At 41.9% G+C, this 25,109-nt stretch overlaps 1 protein-coding gene across 1 annotated transcript in view; it reads right to left on the reverse strand.

Moving 5' to 3' along the window:
- Positions 1-24,794, reverse strand: part of ATP1B3 (ATPase Na+/K+ transporting subunit beta 3) — a 45,914-nt gene extending 21,120 nt beyond the window's left edge. The window contains exons 1-2 of the mRNA XM_058551871.1: positions 24,559-24,794; positions 1,250-1,378 (exon numbers count right to left, since the gene is read on the reverse strand). Coding sequence (XP_058407854.1) covers positions 1,250-1,378; positions 24,559-24,667 — 238 coding nt within the window. The 5' untranslated portion in view covers positions 24,668-24,794. The remainder of the gene's footprint in view (positions 1-1,249; positions 1,379-24,558) is intronic.
- Between the last annotated feature and the right edge of the window lie 315 nt (positions 24,795-25,109).

Genomic DNA, 25,109 nt, shown 5'->3' on the forward strand with positions numbered 1-25,109 from the left:
CCTCTACTCACAGTAGCACCTCTCCAGTTGTAACAACCACAACTGTCTCCAGACACTGCCGAATAGCCCCTGGGGGACAAGCTGCCGCTGACTGAGACCCACTGCTCCAGACAGAACCCCCTGTTACACTCCACCTTCCCTGGCCTGCCTTCCACTCTGCCTGCTACCCAGTGCCACTCCTCCACGGAGAGCCTTCCCTTCTCTATCATCTCAACAAGCTGTTTCCAATTTGGGAATTATATACACTGGGTTCTGCACATTATTGTTATCTTATTCTATAAAAACTGCCAGCACCTTGAGGATAAGGGCCATGTCCAATAATGAAGGTAGAGCTGGTATTCAAAGACTGACTGTTTTGGGGCCGGCCCGGTGGCGCAAGCGGTTAAGTGTGCGCACTCCACTGCGGTGGCCCGGGGTTTGCCTGTTCGGATCCCGGGCGTGCACCGATGCACTGCTTGGCAAGCCATGCCGTGGCGGCGTCCCATATAAAGTGGAGGAAGATGGGCAAGGATGTTAGTCCATGGCCAGTCTTCCTCAGCAAAAAGAGGAGGACTGGCAGATGTTAGCTCAGGGCCGATCTTCCTCACAAAAAAAAAACAAAAACAAAGACTGACTGTTTAAAAAGAATATAATCAGTAATCAGGAGGTAGAAAATGTGATTTAAAAATGTGTTTCAGTTAGTTTTTCTGCACTAAAGTATATTCTCCAGTATCCTGGAGAATTTTTTTTAAGACAATCAATACAGAAGAATTAAACATATTAAGAGTATACTCATTTTATTCTCTATTGATGTATCACTATTAATATCTTACCACTTCCACCCTAAGCAATTAAAACCATGAAGCATGTATTTTACAAGACCAAGGCTCTAACCCGAGCTAGAACTGAAACATACACTTTATCAGTAAATTACTTGGGGCAAACTGAAATTGCTACACAATATTCACAAACACCATTCATAACTATAACTACGTTGATCAAATTTGGCTTCACTAGAATTCTTAATACTCATTTATGCTTACTCATGGCAAAAGACTCAAGATTTATCAGTCTAGGTCTTTACATCAGTATGTAAATATTAGAGGTCTTTATATCAGTATATAAATATTAAACAACAAACAAAAATCTAAACTTCCATATTACCTAACCTCAAGGTTAACAATCTTTTGTCTGCTATATAAAACAGATTTATGGAAGATAAAGTATAACCCAATTTTGTTAAAAGCCATGTTAACTGTAACAGAATTACCTGGACTAGGAATCTGGTCCCGGTATTTTGGAACCTCATCGTTCAGAGTCTGAAGCATAGCCCACATTGTGAACGAGAAGAGTGCAGCCAGGAACCCATAAAAGACTAGGTAGAAAAGCAAGATCAAACCTGTAAAAGAAAACAAAACTTATGAAATTTGGAGATATACACATACATTGCACACGTGTAGACACGTATGTGTGTGGCCAGGTTAAAAAAACAAACCAACTATTGCAAGGCTAGAATTTCAAGCTTTGCCATGCACACAGCCAAATTTATCCATATTCAGAATGATATGAATTTGCCCAAGCAAGGGGTATTTCAGCAGGTAGCACCCACCCATCCGTGACCCCTCGTCTCCTCTGATACTTCCAAGTACAAGTAGCTTCCACAGATCATACTCTGGTTGAAGGTCAGAGCTTTAAAATTCCAGCACATAGGGGAGTGTTTCCCAAAACGGACCTGATGCCCTTGAGAAAGATAAAAGATGACTTTAGGTGGGACAAAACTCCCATATGTACACGTTCTTTTAAGCGGCAAATAGAAAAGAATTAGTACATCAATCAATCCCACGTCACAGACAGTAATTATTTGCATAAATTTAAGTTTTATAAAGTGAGTTGATTTAAAGAATAGCTAGGAAATGTACAGAAAAGGCAAACCATGATGATGGTATTCAATGAATGAAGTTGAGAAAACTGGTCGAGTGGAAGGCTCGTGCGGGAGTGAACAGAGGACAGGACCAGAAGAAGGCACACCAGCAACGAGACTGCACAAGTCCACTGCTAAGAAGGCACCAGCAGGAGGTGGCCGACAGATGGCAACATCCAGGGCTCAATTGTTTTTCCTTCCCAATCCGGAAACAGTAAGATAGATCTATCCCAAGCCAGTGATTTATTTTGGGAATAACTAAAATCAATTATTTTTCTTAAGTGTCTATATCCAAATTCTAACATCAGAAGTGGTCACCATCAGGATTACATGTTAGAATATACTGTTAAAGTCACATACTGGTATTTAAATTTTTAAAAATTGATCAAAGAATATTAAACAAATCTCCAGATACAGCAAGAGTGAAGAACATTTAATTCCCCAGAGGTAACATCAGCTTTATTTCCCAGTCTTAATAACCTACTTTTTTTTTTTTTAAAGATTTTATTTATTTATTTTTCCCCCAAAGCCCCAGTAGATAGTTGTCTGTCATAGCTGCACATCCTTCTAGTTGCTGTATGTGGGACGCAGCCTCAGCATGGCCGGAGAACGGGCGCGTTGGTGCACGCCGGGGATGCGAACCCGGGCCGCCAGCAGCGGAGCGCGCGCACTCAACCGCTAAGCCACGGGGCCGGCCCAATAACCTACTTTTTTGTTTGCCCGACTCTTCCTAGCAGGGGCTGGAGCAGGGGTTCCTAACCCGGAATCTACGGTTAGGAAGGATTAACTGCAGAGCTTCCAGGATTTCTGTAATAATGTATTTCTGAATATATCCATTTTTTTTTCCTGGGGAGCAGGCTCTACAATGTTCTTCTGATCCTATGACCTCAAAACACATTGTGCCAAAAGCTAGATAACTTTTATTTCTTAATTGTGAGCCAGGAAACTATCCCCTCCTTTTCAAGTAAAGGGGAAATAGTTAAAGCAATTTCATTTTAATTTAGACTAGTATACCTCCCTCCTTCCCCCGCCCCCATTACCAGGAGGCCAAAACAGGGACAGAAGGAAGAAAGCAGGACAGCGTGTCACTTCAGACAGCATCACTCCCTACCACACACAGCAATTCTGTTGCAGAGAAAGAAAAGGGAGACCAGTCTCAAAGAAGCGATCAGTTGACTACAGAGGGAAATGAAACATGCAAAGAGCAAAGGCTAGTTGAATGAGACACAGGCGAGAACCGATTCTTTCCGATTTAGATGTTTGTAGGAACTAACGGATAAAATCCTCCACACTGCAGACCAGGGTCAACAAATACATAAGTAAGAGTGTGGGCTGAGCTCCAGTGAAACTCCACTTACAAAAACACGTGGATTGGGGCCACAGTAGTTTGTCAATCGATGCGGTAGATATTAAACTGAAGAAGTTTGAAACAAAAGTGCTAAGAGTTTAATAATTTAGCTGTGTTTTTAAGTCATCTCAAAATATTCTTGTATCATTTTCAAAATTTGATTTTAAATTTCCAGGAAAAATAATGTAAATGGAATTTATAACAACAGTTACAAAGCAAATAAACATATAGCAGACATGAGCAAGCTGTATCCAAATACACTTTCCAAAGAACCAATACACAATGAAAAAGTGTCAAAATTTTCCGTAAAGAGTTACAGTCATAAAATAGACACACAAATTAATATCCGTGTCCCAAATCTGATGTCATATACTAGTGGCCATTAAGTCAATTTTGAATGCGGGGATTGTAAAAACAAGTAAATAAGTGATTTCCAGCACTGAAGCGAGTTTTTCCTACTTGTATAAGATACTTTTGCCAAGATGCAAACCTAATATTTAAAAAATAAAATTAACTTCACTTATACATATCTTATATGAAAGACCACTCACAAGGGTAGCAATACTTTATCAACTTAACCTCCTTTCTCCTACTAAGAAAAAACACCAGAAGGTAAAAACAGATGTTTACTCAAATAAATACCCAAAAGTTTAATGCTCTGACATTTTTATATCAGCACATTGTGGTCCTAACAGCATAGAGGCACAACAATGCTACTTCTATACTTTCACTCTGAGACCTAGGGCACATACTAGAACAACCATCAAACACCGAAAAACTTCTGCCCCTCCCTAACATAGAAATTGACGCTCCTCCTCTCTCTCCATTTCTGTTCCTTGACAAGCCCATCTGTGGACCCTTCTCCTCCCTCTCGTCATATTGTTGGTAAGGGGACGAGTGGTAGGATAGATGTGGTGGAGGCCGTGCAGCATGGTGGTTATACGCACAGGCTATGCTAGAGCCAGACTCCAGCTCCAATGCCGGCCTGGCCACCCTCCCACTGTGACCTGGGGCAGCATCCTAATCTACTCCCCCCTGAAAAAAGGAGTAACAGTAGTATCTACCTAGTTATTCACATTTTAGAAAAGAAAATAAAAGTCAAGAGATTTGATGACATAAAAACAAAACTCTTCAGGGGGGAAAAAAGGCCAAAAACAAACTAGAAACATTTCTGAAATACTGCAACTAAGCTTTAAGGCCAAACTTAAAGTTTAAAGCTTAACTTAATCAATTGCATTTTACTCTCAAAAAATGTTTTTATACAAATGAGGTTTGATTCACGTGGACTCTATAAAAGAAACTAAGCAGTAAGAAACCCGGCCAAGGTTTACCCTGTGTCACCCAGGAGGAGAAATGGGTCCTGTCCTGCCACTCTGTTTCAGCCCCAACTAGGTGACAATTCAGTTCTGGCACCAACCACTTGGAGTAGCCGACTCCACTAGTTAGAGTTCTGTCCTCCACAAGAATGTCCTCACTTCAGATGCCACCCCAGCTTCTGACCAACTGGCTACCCATCTGGGAGGTTCCCACCACCCCCTCAGTTTGACAATTCACTAGAATGACTCAGAATTCAGGAAAGGGCTATACTTAGTTAGGATTATAGTTTTGTTATAAAGGATTGTGAAAAAACAGAAAACTCACTTAAAATAAAGTTGGGAGGCCAGAAGGGGGAGCTCTCACACCCTATGCCGAAGGCAGAGCTCAACAGGAAGAAGAAAAACTTCATCTTCTTGACCAGGAGGAGTGTCACAATTTAGCCAATGAAAAGCCACTATACTTGGAACTCGCAATTCCTCCAATGGACTCTGTTCACAATAGCCTTCCCAACTTCCTCTTCCCCTCTATAAAGTTTCTCTTCCTTTTGTTGCTCAGAATTTGCACGTGGCTTGCTGTGGTTGCAGATCCTGCACTGCAATTCTTTGTTGATCACAAATAAACTCATTTTTGCTGGAGAAATAACTGGCTATTTGTTTAAGGTCAACAGGATACATACAGGGTGGGGTCTAGGAGGAAATGCAGTTTCCACGCCCTCCCTTATGGAATGAGGGCACATCACCCTCCTAGCACACTCATGTGGTCCCCAACCTGGAAGCTCCACTAAGCTTCAGTGTCTAGAGTTTTTATTGGAGTTTCATTATGTGGGAATGATTAAATCATTGGCCACATGATTGGGCTCAATCTCCAGCCCCCCGCTCTTCCCTCCCTAGGAGTCAGACTAGCTCAAAGTCCCAACCCTCTGATCACATGATTGGTCTTTCTGGAGACCAGCCCCCACAGAAGCTATCTAGGGGCCCACCATGAGTCGTCTATTAGCATAATAAAGACACTCCTACCACTCAGGAAACTCCAAGGTTTTTTTTTTTGGTGAGGAAGACTGGCCCTGAGCTAACATCTGTGCCCATCTTCCTCTATTTTTCGTATGTGGGACATGGCCACAGCACGGCTTGATGAGCGTTGCGTAGGTCCGCACCCGGGATCCAAACCTATGAACCCCGGGCTGCCAAAGTAGAGTGCGCAAACTTAACCACTATGCCACCGAGCCGGCCCCACAGAAACTCCACGGGTTTTTAGATGCTCTGTGCCAGGAACCTCGGACAAAGATTGCCCAAATTCTTTATATAACATGAACATACAATCTGGGCACGGGGGGAGTCATTAGGCTTCATGAAGGCCTGGACATACACACCCACTCAACACACTTCAAGACCCTCTGATCTAACTCCCTACCCCTGCAAACTTCCTAATTACCTGAGGGTACCAAGATACTAGAAAGACTGTGCCTCTCTTCAGAGAATTCTGATGACTAGAAACTACTTCCTCAGGTAAATAAAATAGCTTTCTGTTTAGTTTAAAAAATTCAAGGCAGAGGCAGGTATACATTTTTTAAAAACTCAATTATATAGACAAGCACAAGTTTAAAATCTGTTGTATATTTGAATTTTTAAAAGTAACTTTTTATTGAGATAAAATTTACTTTCCATTCTCCTATGAATGGAATTGCTAGGTCATACGGTAACTGTGTTTCGCCTTTTGGGTAAGTGCCAGACTGTTCACCAAAGCAGCTGTAGCATTCTGCATCCCCCCCAGCAGGGTTCCAATGCATCCACATCATCAACACTTCTTACTGTCTTTTTATACAGCTATCCTGGGGGTGTGAAGTGGTATCTCATTGTGGGTTTAAGTTGCATTTCCCTAACGGTTAATGATGTCGAGCATCTTTTCACGAGCTTACTGGCCACTGTGTCTTCTTTGGAGAACTGCCTATTCAGATCTTTGGCCCATTTTTAAACTGAGCTGTCTTTTTATTTGATTTCTAAGAGATCCTTCTACATTAGAGATACAAGCCTCTTATCAGATATATGATGTGCAATTATTTTCTCTCATTCTGTGGACTGTCTTTTCACTTTTATGATAGTGTCCTTTAAAGCAGAAAAGTTCTTAATCTTTTTTTTTTTGGTGAGGAAGATCGGCCCTGAGCTAACATCTGTGCCCATCTTCCTCTATTTTGTACACAGGACGCTGCCACAGCATAGCCTGATGAGTGGTGCATAGGTCCGCACCCAGAATCCGAACCGGTAAACCCTGGGCTGCCAAAGCAGAGCCCTGGAACTTAACCACTATGCCACCAGCTGGCTCCCAAGAAAAGTTCTTATTCTTGATGAAATCCAATTTATCTTTTTCTTTAGTTGCTTGTGCTTTTGGTGTCATATCTAAGACACCACTGCCTAATCCAAAGTCATTTAGTCTTGCATCTATGTTTTCTTCTAAAAATTTTATAGTTTTAGCTTTTGTTTGGGTCTTTGATCCATTTTAAGTTGACTTTTATAGGTGGTATGAGCAAGGGGTTCAACTTCACTGTTTTGCATGTGGATATCCAGTTGTACTGTCTATTTAAAACACCATTTGTTCCCCATTGAAAGAGTGAATTTTCTTAAACTAATGAGCATGTACTGTTTTTATAATAAAAAATATATATGTATATATACACATGCACTCACATTTTACATATTTATTAAAATCATGGTAGTATAAAAAGATTAAATAAGATTAAATAACCTGCCAAAGATTAACCTACCAATAAGATAAACACCCAGACCGGTACCTCTCCATGTGGTGCCAACCTGGCCTGCTCTCCCTGGAAGCCTCAAGCTGTTGTTGCCTTTTGTAATCAAAATTCCCATTCTCTGAATAACATATCATTCAAGCATTTGGTGTTACTCTAGGTGACAAGAATAAGATCTGTTCCTTCTCTCCAAGGGTTTAGTTATCACATGTGACAGACATATAAACAAAGAATTACAGATATCAAGTGCTAGGAAAAAAACAGAGAAAGTATTAACTGTCCCTAGCAGGGAGAGGAAGGAAAGGGATTTCATCAGAAAAGCCCTCCCAGAAATAAGTGAGTTGGCTCACAAAGATGGAGAACAGGAGGGAGCTCTGGGTCAAACACTAGATGACTCCACAGCAGGTCAGTATAACCTTGCTTCTATTGCCAGTACACACATGCCCCCTGGTGCCAAGCAATGACTTGTAGCAGTAGCATCTACTCTGAAGTGGGAACAGAGAGCACAGGGCAATGAAAAACTGGGCAATGTCCTAGATGGGTTGGTGAAAACCTAAAGAAGTGTCCATACCTAGACCAGCTCTTGGCTACATATGCTACCTACATCCCTGAATGCTGTGACAGGGAAGTCTAAATACAAAGAAGAGGAGCACAGAACCAATAATTACCAAACATTTGAGAAAAAACTAATCCAATAAAGTATCAAACTCAACAAAGAAAGTAAACTAACATCCGAAAAAACTGGGTTATAACAGCAAATAGAACAAGGGAAAAAATCATAAGTATAATTAAAACACAGAGTAGAAGGTGAAAGGATAATTTTTAAAAATCAGATTTCATATTCGATTATGAAAAAAACTTAGTAGATAAGCTGAATTGGAAAAGAAACTAAGGGAAAATCCAGACACTTAAGAAAATTAAAAAGCAAACCAAAGACTGGGAGAAAATTTTTGCTAAACATATAACCATCACAGGACTTACGTGCATCTCGATTATCTGAAGAACTGTTAAAACAAAATAAATGTTTTTTAAATGGCAAAAGTTTTGAATAGATGCTTTATCAAAGATGTAAGGATTGCAAAAATAAGCTCATGAAAAGGTGCTCAACATCACTAGTCATCAGGGAAGGGCAAATGAAAACAACAATGAGCTACCATCACACACTCACCAGAATGCTAGACATTTTAAAGACTGACCACTGCAAGTGATGGCCCAGGAGTGCAGCAACTGAAACTCTCATACACTGCTGGTGGGAATGTACAAGATAACAACACAAAACCATTTTGGAAAACAGTTTGCCAATTTTTCGAAAAGTTAGCAACATACACCTATGATAGGATCCAGCCAATCCATTCCTAGCTATTGAACCAAGAAAACTGCAAGCGCATGTTCACAAGGGAAAGGCATATGCATATTCATAGATGCTTTATTGGTAATCACTAAAAACTGCAAACAACCCAAATGCACATCAACAGAGGAATTAATAAATAAATTCTGGTATATCTATACAATGGAATACTATTCATGAACTATTCCTCAAAATAATTGTGTTGAATGAAAGAAGTCAGCCCCTTCCCAACTCAAGAGTATACACTACATGATTCTATGGTATTTAAAATTTCAGGAAATACAAGCTAATCTAAAGTGTCAAAAAGTAGTTCTATTTTTGCCTGGAGACTGGGAAGGTAGGGAGAGAGGTAGATTACAAAGGGGTAAGAGAAAATTTTGGGGTGATGAATACGTTCACTGTCTTGATTAGAGTGACAGTTTCATAGTACAATATATGTATATGCATAAATGAGTATATGTCAAAACTCAAGTTGTACACTTTAAATATGTACAGTTTACTGTATGTCAATTATACTTCAATAAAGCTGTTTAAAAAAACAAAAATTTAGAAGAGCTAACCTACAGAATTGGCCAAACTGAAGAAAAATTCAGTGAGCTAAAAGATCAAGCCAAGGTATTCTGCAACACTGGGCAAGAAGACAGAGAGGGAATGTTTGGAAATTGTTGAGACATGGGGGACAGAACCAGAAAATCAACAAATCTAATAGGAATTCCACAAGAAATGGGAGGAGGGGGAAGAATGCTCAAAGAAATAACAAATTTTGTGTCTAGATTGGAAAAGATTGGAAAACGTTCTCTACCCAGACACAAACAGGTAAAATTTCGGAATACTAAGAATTAACAGAAAATTTCTTAAAGCTTCTAAAAAGATAAAACAGATTTTACGTAAGACAGAGAAATATGACTGACACATCTCACCAGCCAAAAGTGAAACAATATATTCAAATTGAGGAGAAATGATGGTAAACTAAACAATCAATCAACCAAGAAAACAAAAGGACACTTCCAGACATACAAGGACTCAGAAAATTTACTACGCTCAAATCCTACCTGAAAAGAACTGGTCATGGAATACAAAAAAATTGAAGAGCAATAGCAAAAAATTGCTAACAACCTAACTATCCTCAAACACAGCAAAAAATAAATAAAACATAATGCATAATGGAAAACTATAAACAGTAGTTAAAAAGGAATGAAAGAAATCACAAAAACCCCAAGTGGAAAAAAGTAACCTCAGAATGATACACACACCACATGCTTAAAATTAAAACACTCAAAAGAGTTACAGAATTCTATAAATACATGCATATAGAGTGTTTGTTAATAGACCAGAAACTTACAAATAAAACTCATAAACAGTGGTTCCCTCTGAATAAGAGAGGTGGGGACTGGGATTGGGATTACGATTGGGGATGTGGTCAAGGATAATTTGAGTTTTAGCTACAGTCTTAATTTCCTTTCCTTTTTTTTTAAGAAAAACTTATTTATATAATATCTGTCTAACTCGGAAAAAAGGACAAAGCTCACACACCAAAATCTAAGACAGAGGAAAAATATATAAAGCAATGGTGACCAAAGAAACCAATAAAACTTACTGGGGAACATCTAGGTAAGTGTTGACTTTTGTGTGTGTGTGTGTGAGGAAGATCAGCCCTGGGCTAACAACATCTGTGCCCATCTTCCTCCACTTTATATAGGATGCCGCCACAGCATGGCCTGACAAGCGGTGCATCAGTGCGCCCCAGGATCCGAACCTGGGCCACCAGCAGCAGAGCCCATGCACTTAACCACTACGCCACGAGGTCGGCCCAAGGTAACTGTTGATTTTAATTTCTTTTCCTTATCAGGTCTGAGGAATAATTTACACACAATAACTTTCATTGATTTCAAGTGCACAATCCCAATGAGTTTTGACAGTTGCATAACCTGTGTGAAATAACCAGTACACTAAAGACACAGAACATTCCTGTCACCTCCAAAAAGTTCCCTGTGTCCCTTTGCGATCCACAAATCCTCCAACAGCCAATGATCTCCTTTTGTCACTAGATTAGTTTGTATTTTACATAAAGTTAAAATTTTTAATGTTGAAATTTAATATCACATTAAAATTCCAAAATTAATATGGCAGGAATAATTTAATAGTAGTCAAATAATAAAATACATTCTCAAAGTGGGTTAAAATCCACTAAATGCTTTTATAGAAGAAAACCTAAAATTATAATACATAATGGTGGAAAATAAAGTAGGTCTTGGCTAACAAAAAGAAATGTAGATGTGGCATTATTACTGCAAGCAAACTAAAATTCAAGTCAAAAAGCAATAAAAGGGCAAAGGTGTTTGTATTAATAAGAAGTAAATAAAAATACATCAAGAAGATACAGCATAACAGCCATGAACCTTCGTGATGCTAAGTGGCTTAAAATATGTAAAACAAAAGGAGATTTACAAAATTTATCACAATCATGTAGAGATTTTAACATACCTCTTCCAGAAATCCACAGATGGAGTAAACAATAATGAAAAGGACAGTAAGTATTTTTTTTTTTTTTTTTTGTGAGGAGATCAGCCCTGAGCTAACATCCGCCAATCCTCCTCTTTTTTTGCTGAGGAAGACGGCCCTGGGCTAACATCTGTGCCCATCTTCCTCCACTTTATATGGGACGCCGCCACAGCATGGCCTACCAAGCAGTGGTTGGTGCGCGCCCGGGATCCGAACCAGCGAACCCCGGGCCGCTGCAGCGGAGCGCGCGCACTTAACCGCTTGCGCCACCGGGCCGGCCCCGACAGTAAGTATTTTTAAAACACAACTAACAATTATCTAATAGAACTTTATAGTCACCAGAAAATATACTCTTTACAAACTTGGGACATTGCCCCAAACTGACCACGACAAAGTACAAAAAACAAAAACAAAACAAAATAAAAATCTAAATAAAAAAACTCTCCACATCCTCTGAAATCAAATATGTTAGAAATCAAAACAAAAATTTAGAAAATGGACTTCTAAATAATCCTTGAATTAAAAGACAAGAAAACCGGAAATATTCAAAATTCACAACAATAAGGTAGTCAGAGCAGAACACAAAGGAAAATCCATAGCCTTAAACGCAGTCACTAAAAACAAGTAAGACTAACAAAAAAGCTGGGTTTTTAATTCAAGACTAAAATAAATTCAAGGAGGGGCCAGCCTGGTGGCGTAGTGGTTAAGTTCGTGCACCTCACTTCGGCGGCCCAGGGTTCACGGGTTCGGATCCCGGGTGCAGACCTACACAATGCTCCTCACACCATGCTGTGGCTGTGTCCCACATACAGAATAGAGGAAGAGTGGCACAGATGTTAGCTGTGCCAGTGACAACCTTCCTCAAGCAAAAAGAGGAAGACTGGCAACAGATTTTAGCCCAGGGCCAATCTTCTTCCTCCTACCCCCAAAACAAAATAAAAATAAAATAAAATAAATTCAAGGAAAGTAGGAGATATTAAGATAAAAGTACAAATAATGAAAAATGCAAAAAAAAAATCAAAAATCTAAATCATTTAATTTGATCATTAAAACCAGTTTTCAATTAGTAAATTTGAAAATAGATTAATAGATGATATTTTTAGGAGAAGAAACATTTTCAAATCAGAAGTTTTTACAAAAAATAAACAGAGCTCTACCCCTAAAAGAGACACCATGTCCAAATGGCTTTAGTTGGTTCTCCCAATTTTCAAGGAAGACTCTTTTTCTATACATAAACTATGCTTTTTGTATGCTCCATAAGTTACCTAAATGGTTTTTATAGGGCTAGCTCTATCCAGATACCAAAACTGGATAGCGAGTCCTCACACAAATTTCACACATTTATTTTATTTTACAAACCCTTATATAGAGCTTACGTACTAGTGTGATCATGACATAGGACAGGAGAGACAGATCAACACAACATCCAAGAGAGGATCCATATGAAATGGAGTTGTGCATGTAACAAAGTTGGCAATTCACATCAGTGAGGAAATGATGGATTATTCCATATATTTTGGGATAAGTGATTAGAAACAGGCCACAAAGGATGGTTAAATTTATGATAATGTTAACTTAAAACAAGTGCGATTTTTAAAGTAAGAGAGTTAAGAGACCAAAGAGAGCAAGCAGACGAGCAAGTGACTGCGAAGAAACGCAGACTGAGCAGACGTGAAGATGCGCGCAGGGCAGTTAGCAGAGACACTGCCACTGCCAGTGACACCCGCCAGACACCAGCACCCAGCAAACGGACAAACACGGTTCAGGACTGGTAACAGCCAACGCTCAGGAAGTTGAAGGGAAACAGGTACTTTTATCCACGGCTGGTGGGAGCATAAACTGGGACAGCCTTTTTGGAGAACAATCTATTAATACAAAGATAAGCATATATTATAAACTGCTGATTCTATTTCTCAGTGTCTACCCTAGATAAACAGTTGTACACACACACTGCAGCAACTTTTAAGAGAAAAACTGGAAAGAATCTAAATATTCATCACAAAGAGATATATACGTCTTGGATATATCTCTCTACACCATGGAATATCATGCAATGATTCAAAGGAATGCGATAAATCTATATATACACATGGAAACACAGCAGATATATTAAATGCAAAAAAAAAAAAAAAAGCAAGTGCTAGAACATACATTTTTTCCTGTTATTCATGTAAAAGTAGAAAATTACTTATTCCTACATAGTCCATATATATATACACACACACATATACAGACATGCACATATATAAATGCATTGAAAAAGGACTAGTAGGAAAACAGATAATCATCATCTGTAGGAAAGACTCCGTGATTGGTGGAAGGAGTCAAGAGAAACACATGAATGTATTCGTGTATTTTTTCTCCAACATTCAATCAGGAATATTTACAAATACACAGAAAGGTTGAATGAAATGTAAATTAACATGCATAAAGCCACCTAGATTCTACAGTTAAAATTCTACTATATTTATCTCCTATCTATTCACCATCTATTTTTTATGCGTTTCAGGTTGCAGATGTCAGTCACTTTACTCCTGAACACTTCAGCATGCATATTAACTAAAATTGAGGGAAAAAACTTTCAGTGAAATACACAAATCTCCAGCGTAGCATCAGACGGGTTTTGACAAGTGCATTCACCTGTATCGTTCAAAACCCCTAGACCAAGATGTGGAACATGACCACCACCCTACCAAGGTCTCTCACGCTCCTTCCCAGCCAAGCTCCACGCCCACTGCCCTACAGACAAACACCATTCTGGGCTTTTCCCAGCAGAGATTAGTGTTGCTTATTTTAGGATTTCATACAGATGAAATCATACCATGTATTCTTCTTTTCTGCTCAGCCTAATTGTGAGATTCACCAGTGTTTGTGTATCTATAGCTCGCTCTTCTACCGCTGAGTAGTACTTCACCGTGTGGACATACCAGTTTGTTTATCCATTCTCCTGCTGACAGACACCTGGGCTGTTTCCAGTTTGGAGCTACTATGAATATTCTTGTACAACTATTTTGTGGACATATGTTTTCATTTCTCCTAGGTAAACACCTAGGAGTAGAACTGCTGAGTCATGGGGTAGGTACTTTTGTAAGAAATTGCCAGGGGCCGGCCCTGTGGCCTAGCGGTTAAGTGCGTGCGCTCCGTGGCTGGCGGCCCTGGTTCCGATCCCCGGCGCACACCGATGCACTGCTTGTCAGGCCATGCTGTGGCAGCGTCCCATGTAAAGTAGAGGAAGATGGGCACAGATGTTAGCTCAGGGCCGGTCTTCCTCAGCAAAAATGAGGAGGATTGGCATGGATGTTAGCTCAGAGCTGATCTTCCTCACAAAAAAGAAAAGGGAAAAAAAAAAAAAAAAGAAATTGCCAGACCTTTATCCAAAGTGGATATATCACATATTACATTTAAAAAGTATTCTAGTTGACAGTGGTTACCAGAGAAGAAGCTGAGGATAACAGTGGACTTACTGATTACAGTCATGTGCCACATAACGACCATTTGGTCATGAGACCCCATACAGGTCGGTGGTCCCATAAGATTAGTACTATATAGCCTAGGTGTGTAGTAGGCTGTACCATCTAGGTTTGTGTTAAGTACTGTAGGGGAGGAAGAAATTTTCCTGTACATTTCCAGGTTCTTCTGGCTGGTCTAAGATTTAAGTTGACATGAGACAGATTAATAGGAGAAAAACAAACAAAAGTTTAATAACATGTGTACATGCGAGAAACTCAGGAAAACTGAGTAACTTGCCAAAATGGCTAAAGCCCTCACTTTATAAACACCATCCTCAGCTAAAGACAAAAGAAATGTTGGGGGTGGGGAGAGTCAGGGACTTCAAAGGGAAGGAAGGCAATTCACAGGTAGGTGAAAAGGAGCAAACGTTTGGAAAACAAGTGTTTGGCCACACAGAAACAGAAGAACACAGAGGGGAGCCCAACAAACAGGCTTTTCTAGGTTCCTGCCTGTCTGCCACCTAGTTCATGTTGTGCTAAGGTGATAGTTCCCTTCCTGAGACAGGTTTATTTATCTGAATTCTTTCAGGCAGCTAAGGGGGAGTAACAAGAAAAACTTTTGAGTCTTTTGTTTCTTAAAAATAATCAGCCTGGGGCTGGCCTGGTGGTGTAATGGTTAAGTTTGCCTGCTACACTTTGGCGGCCTGGGGTTCTCGGTTTCGGATCCCGGGCACAGACCTACGCACCACTCATCAAGCCGTGCTGTGGCAGGAGTCCCACATAAAATAGAAGATGGGCACAGATGTTAGCTCAGGGCCAATCTTCCTCAGCAAAACGAGGAGGACTGGCAACAGAGTTAACACAGAGCTAATCTTTCTCACCAAAAAATTAAATAAATAAATAAATAAATAATAATAATAATAATCAGCCTAAAATAATCCTCATGCTAAAGAGACACACTTCGGGGTGGCAAATTTTGTTCCCCTTCAATACGCTCTTATTATGTTTGCACAATGACGAAATCCCCTAATGACGCATTTCTCAGAAGGTATCCCGTTGTTAAGCAACTCATGACTGTATCCACATCTGTACTGTAAAAATCCAAACAATGCTGTTACGTTTGTTATATGAAAAGAACAAAGCCAAGAGTCCACATCCCATTTAAGACCAGTTCAGGTTTCTTGGGTCAGCCTACACTGACCACTAACTCTAACTTCTAAAGCAGAGGTCAGCAAACCACAGCAGCTGCCTGTTTTTAGAAATAAAATATTGAAACAGAGTTAGGCCCAGCAGTTTACATATTGTCTGTGGCCACTTTCAAGCTACAATGGCAGAGTTGAGTACTTGCAACAGACACCATATGGCTGGCAAAGCCTAAAATATTATCTGGTCCTTCTGCCTCCTGTTCTTTTTTTTTTTTTTTTTTTTGTGAGGAAGATCAGCCCTGAGCTAACATCTACACTAATCCTCCTCTTTTTGCTGAGGAAGACCGGCTCTGAGCTAACATCTATTGCCAATCCTCCTCCTTTTTTTTTTGCCCCCAAAGCCCCAGTAGATAGTTGTATGTCATAGCTGCACATCCTTCTTAGTTGCTGTATGTGGGACGCGGCCTCAGCATGGCCGGAAAAGCGGTGCGTCGGTGCGCGCCCGGGATCCGAACCTGGGCCGCCAGTAGCGGAGCACGCGCACTTAACCACTAAGCCACGGGGCCGGCCCTGCCTCCTGTTCTAAAGCATTTATATAGGCTTTGTTTTTCATTTCAAAGTGACATTTGAAACTATCTCATGCAACTTTTTTCTTACAGAGGAAACTAAGACCAAGAGACTTTAAATGAGTAATCTAAGCCTAGATGGAGATGTGGAACTAGAGTTTAGTCTATACTCCGAGTCCTAGTCCGGTCATCTTCAACATTTTGGTATACTTCTAAGATTCATCAAGTGAAAATACATACGCCCACAGGCTCACTTCGACTATGACGCCCTATCTGGAAACTTCAAAATGAATTAGAAGTTTAGTGAAACAGAATCATGGTGAGCTAAAGGGAACTATGCCTTTATGTACAAGTATCTCCAGAAATAAGACTTTCACAGTGTGGAGCTATACTAATTAACCCACAATACCCTCAACTTTAGCCCAAGGAAGAGGTGAATCACAAGCTGAAACTGATTAAATGACAATTTGTTCATCAGAAAAATAGCACATGCTTACTATGTGCTACGCTGTAGGGATATAAACTGCAGATGTAAATCCTGCTTCGTGAGAACATCCAGTTAGTAGGAGCAACATCCATAAACTATAATCCGGGATGGCTGTAGGTGTTACAGGAGGTGGTATTATTTTCCCCTAGGCATATCACAGAAGGCTTATGGCAGAGCTGGCACTCAAGCTAGGTTTGTGGAGGAGGGAAGAATTTACAGTGCAGAGAATGAGGGGCACGGAGGAGGGAATGAGCAGGGCATTCCAAACCAAGGGGCCCAAGATACACCACTATGGCTATGACACGTGGAGTATGAGGAGGAAGGTGGGAAATGATAGGTTATTAGGTTGGAAACTTAGTTCTAAGCTGATATATAATAATCCTGGAATGCCAGCCTGTCTGGAACTTATTTAAACCCTCTGAAAGCAGTGGGGATCCAAACAGTTTTAGAGTATGGCGAGTAGCATGATCAAAGCTGCAGCCTTAGAAATAACACGATGGGAGTGAGGTCACACTGGTTTAGGTCACAAGAACGCCAACTGATTCCTCGGATCTTTCTGGGGATGCATCAGGATGTTAAGAGCTCAGCTTCCCCAGAGTGAACAACACTACACTTTTTTTAAAGGAGCAGATAAAAGCTGGAGAGCCAATGGTCTATTTGAACTTGGAACAACTTTGAAAAAGTTACAACAGCTCTTCATCTGGTGCTTGAAGTTTTGTGGGGCTTTTTTTTGGTGAGGAAGATTGGCCCTGGGCTAACATCCATGCCCATCTTCCTCCACACCTCATGTGGGATGCCTACCATAGGATGGCTCGACAACCGGTGCATAGGTCTGCGCCTGGGATGTGAACCTGCGAACCCTGGGCCACCGAAGCAGAGCGCACGAACTTAACCACTGTGCCACTCGGTCAGCACCTTAAGTTTTATAATCAGAGAATTTATAACAAAAGGTCCTACCAGATCCTGATATAATGAGGACAGGGTTGGTGGGGCTGTTAAGGGCTATGACATTCGAAACAGGTGGTTAGCGTTATGAAGCCAGGAAAAATGAGCACCCCAGGCTCCCTCTGAATGTGTGCTATCACAAGATCCTGGGGGTGGGCAGGGGAGTGGTGAGCGGGTCAGAAGAAGTTAATTCCTGAATTAACTGCATAGTGGTAATGAGGGTAATGAGGGTGTGAATCACAAACAGATTCAAGCAATGTGTGGAAGTAGAACTGGCACTATTTGGCCAGGTTTAGAGCCCAAATGACAGAAAGGACACTGTTTTCAAAAACTGCAAATATAGGAGCAACTCAGAACCTCAGTGGCGGAAGGGGCAAGAGCTCTCTTTACCAGGTGACACACAAGGTATGAGAGTTAGAGAGCTAGTTAAGACAGCTAAGGCTCACTCTCGGGTTTATGGAATATGCAGGATGCAACCAGAATCTCAGAGATGTTAATTGAGAAGTAAAATTTGTGAGTGATCTTTGCAATTGTTTTATGAGACTGCTGGAATGAAGATGAAGAGAAAACAGGGGCAACCAGCACCTGGGAAATACACATTCAGGAAAAAAGAGAAGAATAACAGATAGGAAGGGACCAGGAAATGACTACAGCAGTATGGAGCTGGGGTACAGGTATAAAGGGCCACTTTTCGTGGGCCAGAAACTGCCAAGAGAAAAGTACCTTATGCCTTGGACGAGGGTCAGTTCCAAAGCCAGACCTCACCAGGGTATCAGCAAAATACTACACAGAATTCACAAACAAAAGCCAGCTCCACAGATGACTCAGTAACAATTTAAACAGGAGATGTGGGAGGCCATTAAGTTAGAGAATTCTACTCAGAAATATTACTAGTAATAGCACCCTCTAGGGGAGAGGACAATACAGTTAAATAAACTCATTCAACTTGAGAGCAGGTAAGTCAAAAAAAAAAAAAGGCCTTCATGAGGGTCGCATAAGCGCAGTCTAAGAAGCAGGAGCCCTGGATAATAACACTGCTCTGTCATCCTCTTCAGATGCACGACCCAGGCATGTCACCAACTCAGCTGAGTCTCCCATGAGAAAGTTAGTGGAAACTTCTTCCCAACACTGAACTTCTATGAAAACCCACAGTACTGGAGGAAAAAGAGAGGAAAAAAAGGAAAATGCCCAAACATCGGGGGAATCTTTATACTGTGATGCACCAATACCATCAAAGACATTAAAAACAATGTTGCAGAAGACTAATTAAACGGGAACATTTCATAATACCCCTGGATCATTCTACCAATTGTTATTACATTCCTACCCAGTGCCAGGCATCAGGTTAGGTGTTAGGAAATCAAAGATGAGTAAGACATGAATAAGAAGCTTACAGTCTAGTAAACGGGCAACAATCATACTACATAAAATGCTATTAAAAAAAAAGGTATTGTTGGGGCCAGCCCAGTGGCGCAAGCGGTTAAGTGTGCGCACTCTGCTGCGGCAGCCCGGGGTTCGCTGGTTCGGATCCCAGGTGTGTACTGATGCACTGCGTGGCAAGCCATGCTGTGGTAGCATCCCATATAAAGTGGAGGAAGATGGGCATGGATGTTAGCCCAGGGCCAGTCTTCCTCAGCAAAAAGAGGAGGATTGGCAGATGCTAGCTCAGGGCCAGCCTTCCTCACAAAAAAAAAAAAAAAAAGGTATTGTGGCTCACATAGGAGCACTTGACCCCGTCTAAAGGCAAAGAGGGGTTCAAAGATGTTTGCCAGAGATCAGGCTATCAAAGCTGACAGCTGAATAGCCAGGCCAAGGTGAAGGGAAGAGACTCAGATGTTAGGAAACAGGCCCAGAAGGGGCAGGAGAGAACCATGTGGAACGGTAGAGAGAGGTGACAGGAGAGAAATAAACCAGCGAGATGATAAAGAGTTTGTATGTCATGCTAAGGAGCCCTGAAGACAACAGAGATTTGCATGAAGATGTGCCTATGAAACACCCAACTGAAGATTTCTGACAGGCAGTTGGTTATAAGAATACAAAAAAGCCACATGGACTAGAGATGCAGATGTGGGAGTCTCACCATGGAGACAGTAACTAAAGCCAACAGAATACACAAGTTCTAGCAGGAAGTGTGGGCAGTCCCCAAAGAGGTGACAGAGAAGGCCAGGGACTCCCCCAACACATCAACCTCTAAGAAGGTGGCAGAGGAATAAAAACCATTCCCCTTAAACGTTAAGTGATAAAACTAGGTATCTGTGTATTTTTAAATTTCATTTATACATTAAAAAAAATTTATTTATATAAAGGAAAAATACTATTAAAATGTTAAGAGTAGTTATTCTAAGTAGTTAAAGATTACAGGTGATTTTAAAGTCCATGTCACGAATGCATAATTAGAAATAATTTCTTTCAAAGTTAAATGTTTTTTTCCTCCTATTACATAATCAAGGTTAAATGATTGGTCCTTAATCAAATATGATGATAAATCATGGAAAAGTTGTTACTAAAGACAGGAGACTTTTAAACTTCTTTTAATATAACTAATTTAATTCTACACATATAAATTCAAGTCAATTTCAAAGAAATCAAATTATTTCCGGGGTGAGGGGAGGCTGTGCTTTAACGATAGTAAAGCACACACTCGCATAGTTACAATGGCATCTGGAACACAACACATACACTTACCCCTTTCCCTCCCTTCCACTACCAGTCCAGAAGTGCTTCTCCTGCTGGGTGATGGCTCAGTAGGCCTCTGCTGCCGCCGCCGCCACACCCACCACTGACCTTCATTTATAGCCTGCACACAGGGTAAGGCAAGTCCTGTTCCTTTCCCAACGATGCATATTTTTGTAAAGTTTCTTTAATATGTCACACTCCACAGGACAAAGAACAACACCTTACAAAACTATGTGATACTGGGAAAATAAACACACTTGCCTTCTCCCCTACAGTCAGACACCCAAGGTGGGATGGAGTCTGATCTCCAAAGCAGAGCCTTTACTGAGGCATGACCCAGAATGGGAGCAGGTGACTGAGAAAATGGCACTTCATGGACCTATAATAAAAGAAAAGGCACATGAACAAAAAGCAGGTGTTAATAGTTTTGGTCCAGAATCCTGACTATGCTTGGAAATCCGTAACTCAAGTTTTAAGATAACATTAATATAAAGCATCTACTGACAGATAACCTTAAGATAATGAACTCCAAAGAAACCCACAAGCAGATGTCATTAAATGACATCACGTCATGGCTTAGTTTAAAAAACAAAGGTTCTGGCTTGGAGGGAGTCTGCAGGCCAAGGAGTCTATCTCTAACTGAGTGACTGAACTGATAAATCAGATCTGTGGGTTCAATCTTCTCAACTACGAAATGAGGGCATGGGGCTAGATTTAGCGGTTTTCAAGCTTTTTGCCACTGTGAGCCACAATAAGAAATACATTTCACATCAGGATATCTATACATACAAAATACAGAAAAGTTGCAACACAGGAACAACAATTCTCCTTAGAATAAACTTCTTAGGTAGAACAAACTCTGATATTTCTGCTATACTATTTCATTATTTTTAAAAATGTTAATTGCAACACAGGGCCCACTACTTACAGTTTAAATAAGGCTAGAGGATCTCTGAGCTTCTTTGGCTCTCACTGTATTGAATGCATTTAGGTTTAATTGCAACATCGGCTGCAAGGTGGTAAATTTTCTTTGTCCTGTGTTTTCATAAATGGCGTCTACTTACTCCTAAATGTGTCCTTACTGTTCAGCCTGAGAAACCAGCTCGGGGGACACTACGATCACCAGCATGGCGTGCTTTAGAAGGCTGCTGTGAAAATCAAATGAGGTGATTATATGCATGTACGCATTTTGAAACTGCTGTAACCAAGTGTAAGATATCAGCCAAATATACAAGAAGCTCCTCAAAACCTTTATACAGCTATTTTACATAAGGCAAAGTATTTTCACTTTATCCCAAATGTAAACGGCAAAATTGCTTTTTAAATACGTGTGCTTAATATATCTAATGCACTTGGAGAGGAACCTCAGGCTAAATGGGACAATGTACCAGAAACTTGAATGTAAAAAATAAAATCAGGAAACATCTTAAAGGAATGTCTTTATAAAATCCTTGAGGTAGAGAAGGCCTTTCTGTACACACCAGCAGACCTAGCAACTTTTTCAAGGTCAAAAAAAGATGTAATCCCCCTCACCACCACCACCTCCTATATTAAATTCAAAAGCAAGTAGAAAAAAGTCCCACAAATGAGTTTTTTTCTTTAAAAAAAAAAAAAAAGGCACTAACATTTTCAAAACATAAAAGGTACATAAATCATACATCACCTAGAAATACCACCAGCAGAAACCTATGTCAAGGAAATAAATTTGCCAAAATGTACATGCAAGGGTGAAGGGAATGGGAAGAGGAGGGACCAGTACCTATAATAATGCACTAGTTAAAAAAAAATCAGGAGTTACTCATATTTCCTTGCATTATCTCCCATGCACACATGAGTTAATAAACTTGTTTGCTAAAAAAAAAAAAATCATAGTACATCTAACCATGCAATGGAACACCAGTCAGCTATTAAAAGTGGCATAGATCTTTATTTATTAACATGGGAAGATGCCCACAATATCCTCAAAAGATTATAAAGCAACGCTTACTGTATGCACTCTTCTTGTAAAAAAAGAAAAAAAAATTTAATGTTATACACATTTCTTAAGTCTGCCTAGATATATACTGAAATACTAATAGTAGGAATCTCTGGTGATGAGATCAGGCAGCTAGCCCATACAGTGCCTTCTCGAGAATCAGAACAAGATACTCTTCCTCCAGGCAGACCCGCATGCTCCAGGGTCCAGGACCTCGTCAGCTGAGTAGGCATTTCAGCCTCCACCCATCACTCCCCCACATATCCTGGGAAGGATGCTCTTACAGTTGGGAGAGGATTATGGAGAGTTTTCACCTGTTTATGCCATTCTGCACTGGCTTACTAGTACTACAATAAACACAGGAGTTTTCTATTTGTTGATAAGACTAATACTCATTTTCCATTTTGAAAAAAGGTCTTGCCTTAATCCTTCTAAAACTACTCCCAACCTTACTTGTACTACTCCTCCTGCCCTTATATCAGGCCTTATACTTTGATAATTTGTGCACATGTTATCTATTTAAAATGCATATACCAAATCAAATCTCTACAACCACATCATACAACACAAGGTCAGAAAGAGAGCACTGCCTGCAGTAAGAACTGTCATTCTAACACAAAGTGAAGATCCTCATCACTGGAAATGAGGAGGCACTGAGGAAGGTAATCTGCAGAAATTAATCCCTCTCCACCACTCAAAAAATCCTTCAGCAAAAAGTTAGTACACTCTAGAAACAATAACAATTGTTCACCATTTTCCCCCATTTAACTCTGGATGCAAGATTTATTTCCTTACCACACCAGTGGGTTCCCAAAAGACAGCTATTTAAATAAAAATCCTGAGTGATTACCATGCAGTTAGGCAAAGCATCTGTAAAATAATACAACCGCTGGACTAGGATTAAAGGATAATTGGGTTCTTTTCTTGGCTCTGTGGAATATGTAATTGTACACAAAGCAAAAATCACAACCTCTCTGGGTCTCATTTTTCTCATCTCCGAAGTGGGGGTTGGACTCACAAAACCTCCGAGGCCCCTTCAGCTTGTGACGGGACTGGAAGTCGCCTTTCCCTTCTGGAGGAGCCGATTTCAGTCAGCAGCAAGTTTATTTTCTGAGTCATAGCCAATTTACTCTCTCCATGCTTCTCTCAAAAATGTCGTGCACAAGGAGTTCTCAACTCTAGAAATTTATTCTCACTAAGAAGAAAAGGTCTATAAAGACCCACTGACAAAACATTTTTCAAAAGGCAAAAAAAAAAAAAGTTAGTTTACTTAAGTATAAAGGTAAAAAAAAAGGAGCACTAGTCCTTATTCAGACGTTAATATAATTTTTCGGAAAAAGGAGGCATCCTAAAGCAGCCGCACTACACTGGTGGATGGTTTGAATATTTCTCTTAAAACAAAGAACTCATGCATAGAAAAACTGCTAACATACACAACCATCACACGTCTTGAGAGCACAGAAGAAAACTGTGCCATTCAGACAGGATTTACTTTCCCCCAAAGCAGCATATTTGTAAGAAAGAAAACCTCTGCAATTAAAAAGGAATTAGGGAGGAACCAACCTTTTCAGGGGTTTTTCACTGCCCCAATTTAAGCGCATTTTCGAGCCCCGCAGACTTGTGATTCACCCCCCGCCGCACACTCATGCACCCCACACGCCGAACCCTCCCTCGCGCTCTTCCGACCGGCTGGGGTGGCAGCGTGGTCGAGTCACAAGATAGCGGCGGGAGTGGAAATTTCCTCTCCGCGGGCACGGGGCAGGGGCCGGCTTCCCCGGACCGCTCTGCGCGCCCGGCGCCTCCGCCAGGGCCTCTCCGGCCGGCGCGCTCGTACAAGGAGGCCGGGCGCTCGGCCCCCGCACGCTCGGGGCTCGGCTCCGGGCAGGGGTCCCCGGCTTCCGGCGCCGCTCGGGGCGGGAGGCCCGGGCAGCACGTGAGCCCCACTCCGGGCCCGGAGGAAGGAACCCGCGCGGTCCGCCCGCCCCGCGAAAAATGAATGGGGCCGCGCCGCTCCGCCGCCGCCGCCCGGGGAAGCGTGGAGGCCGGCGGCGAGCCCCGCTGCGGGCGGCGGCGGCTCCGGGGGCCCCGCGCCGGGAGCCGCCTCCCGCCCGCCCCGTCCCCCCGGCCCCGCCCGGCGCCCCGCCGCCCGCTCACCCCAGCTCTTGGTGGTGCGCCCCAAGAACTCCCGGGTGGTCGGGTTGTAGACGAAGAGCTTCCACTCGGCCATGCACTGGCTGAAAGACTTCTTCTCTTTCTTCGTCATGCTGTCCGCGCCGGCGGCGAGGCGAGCGGCGCCCGCGGGGTGGAGGCGGCGAGGAGCGCGGAGGCGCGTCCCGGCTCTGGCAGCGCAGCCCGGCGGCGGAAGGCGGCACAGCCGAGGACACCTCCACGCCGCGGTGCGCGCTGGAGCCGACTGCGCCGCGCCGGGCCGGGCGGCCGCTCGGGCCGCGGGAGCCTGACGTCTCCGCCCACCGCAGCCAATCCCCGCGCCGCTCGGCTCGCGGCGCCGCCGCCGCTGCCGCCGCCGCCGCGCCCGCCTCCCCCTCGCCGCCCGGCGCGGCCCGCTCGGCGAGGACGCCCCGCCCCCGGCCCCGGCCCCGCCCGGCCCCGCTCGGGGGACGTTCCGCGCGCCTCTGCCTCGGTCGCGGGAAGCAAAGGCTACACCTAGCAGCTTAGGAGATCTTGAGGGCTTACTAAAAAGCAAA

Source organism: Diceros bicornis, chromosome 2 (assembly GCF_020826845.1).
Source record: "Diceros bicornis minor isolate mBicDic1 chromosome 2, mDicBic1.mat.cur, whole genome shotgun sequence".
Classification (NCBI taxonomy): Eukaryota; Metazoa; Chordata; class Mammalia; order Perissodactyla; family Rhinocerotidae; genus Diceros; species Diceros bicornis.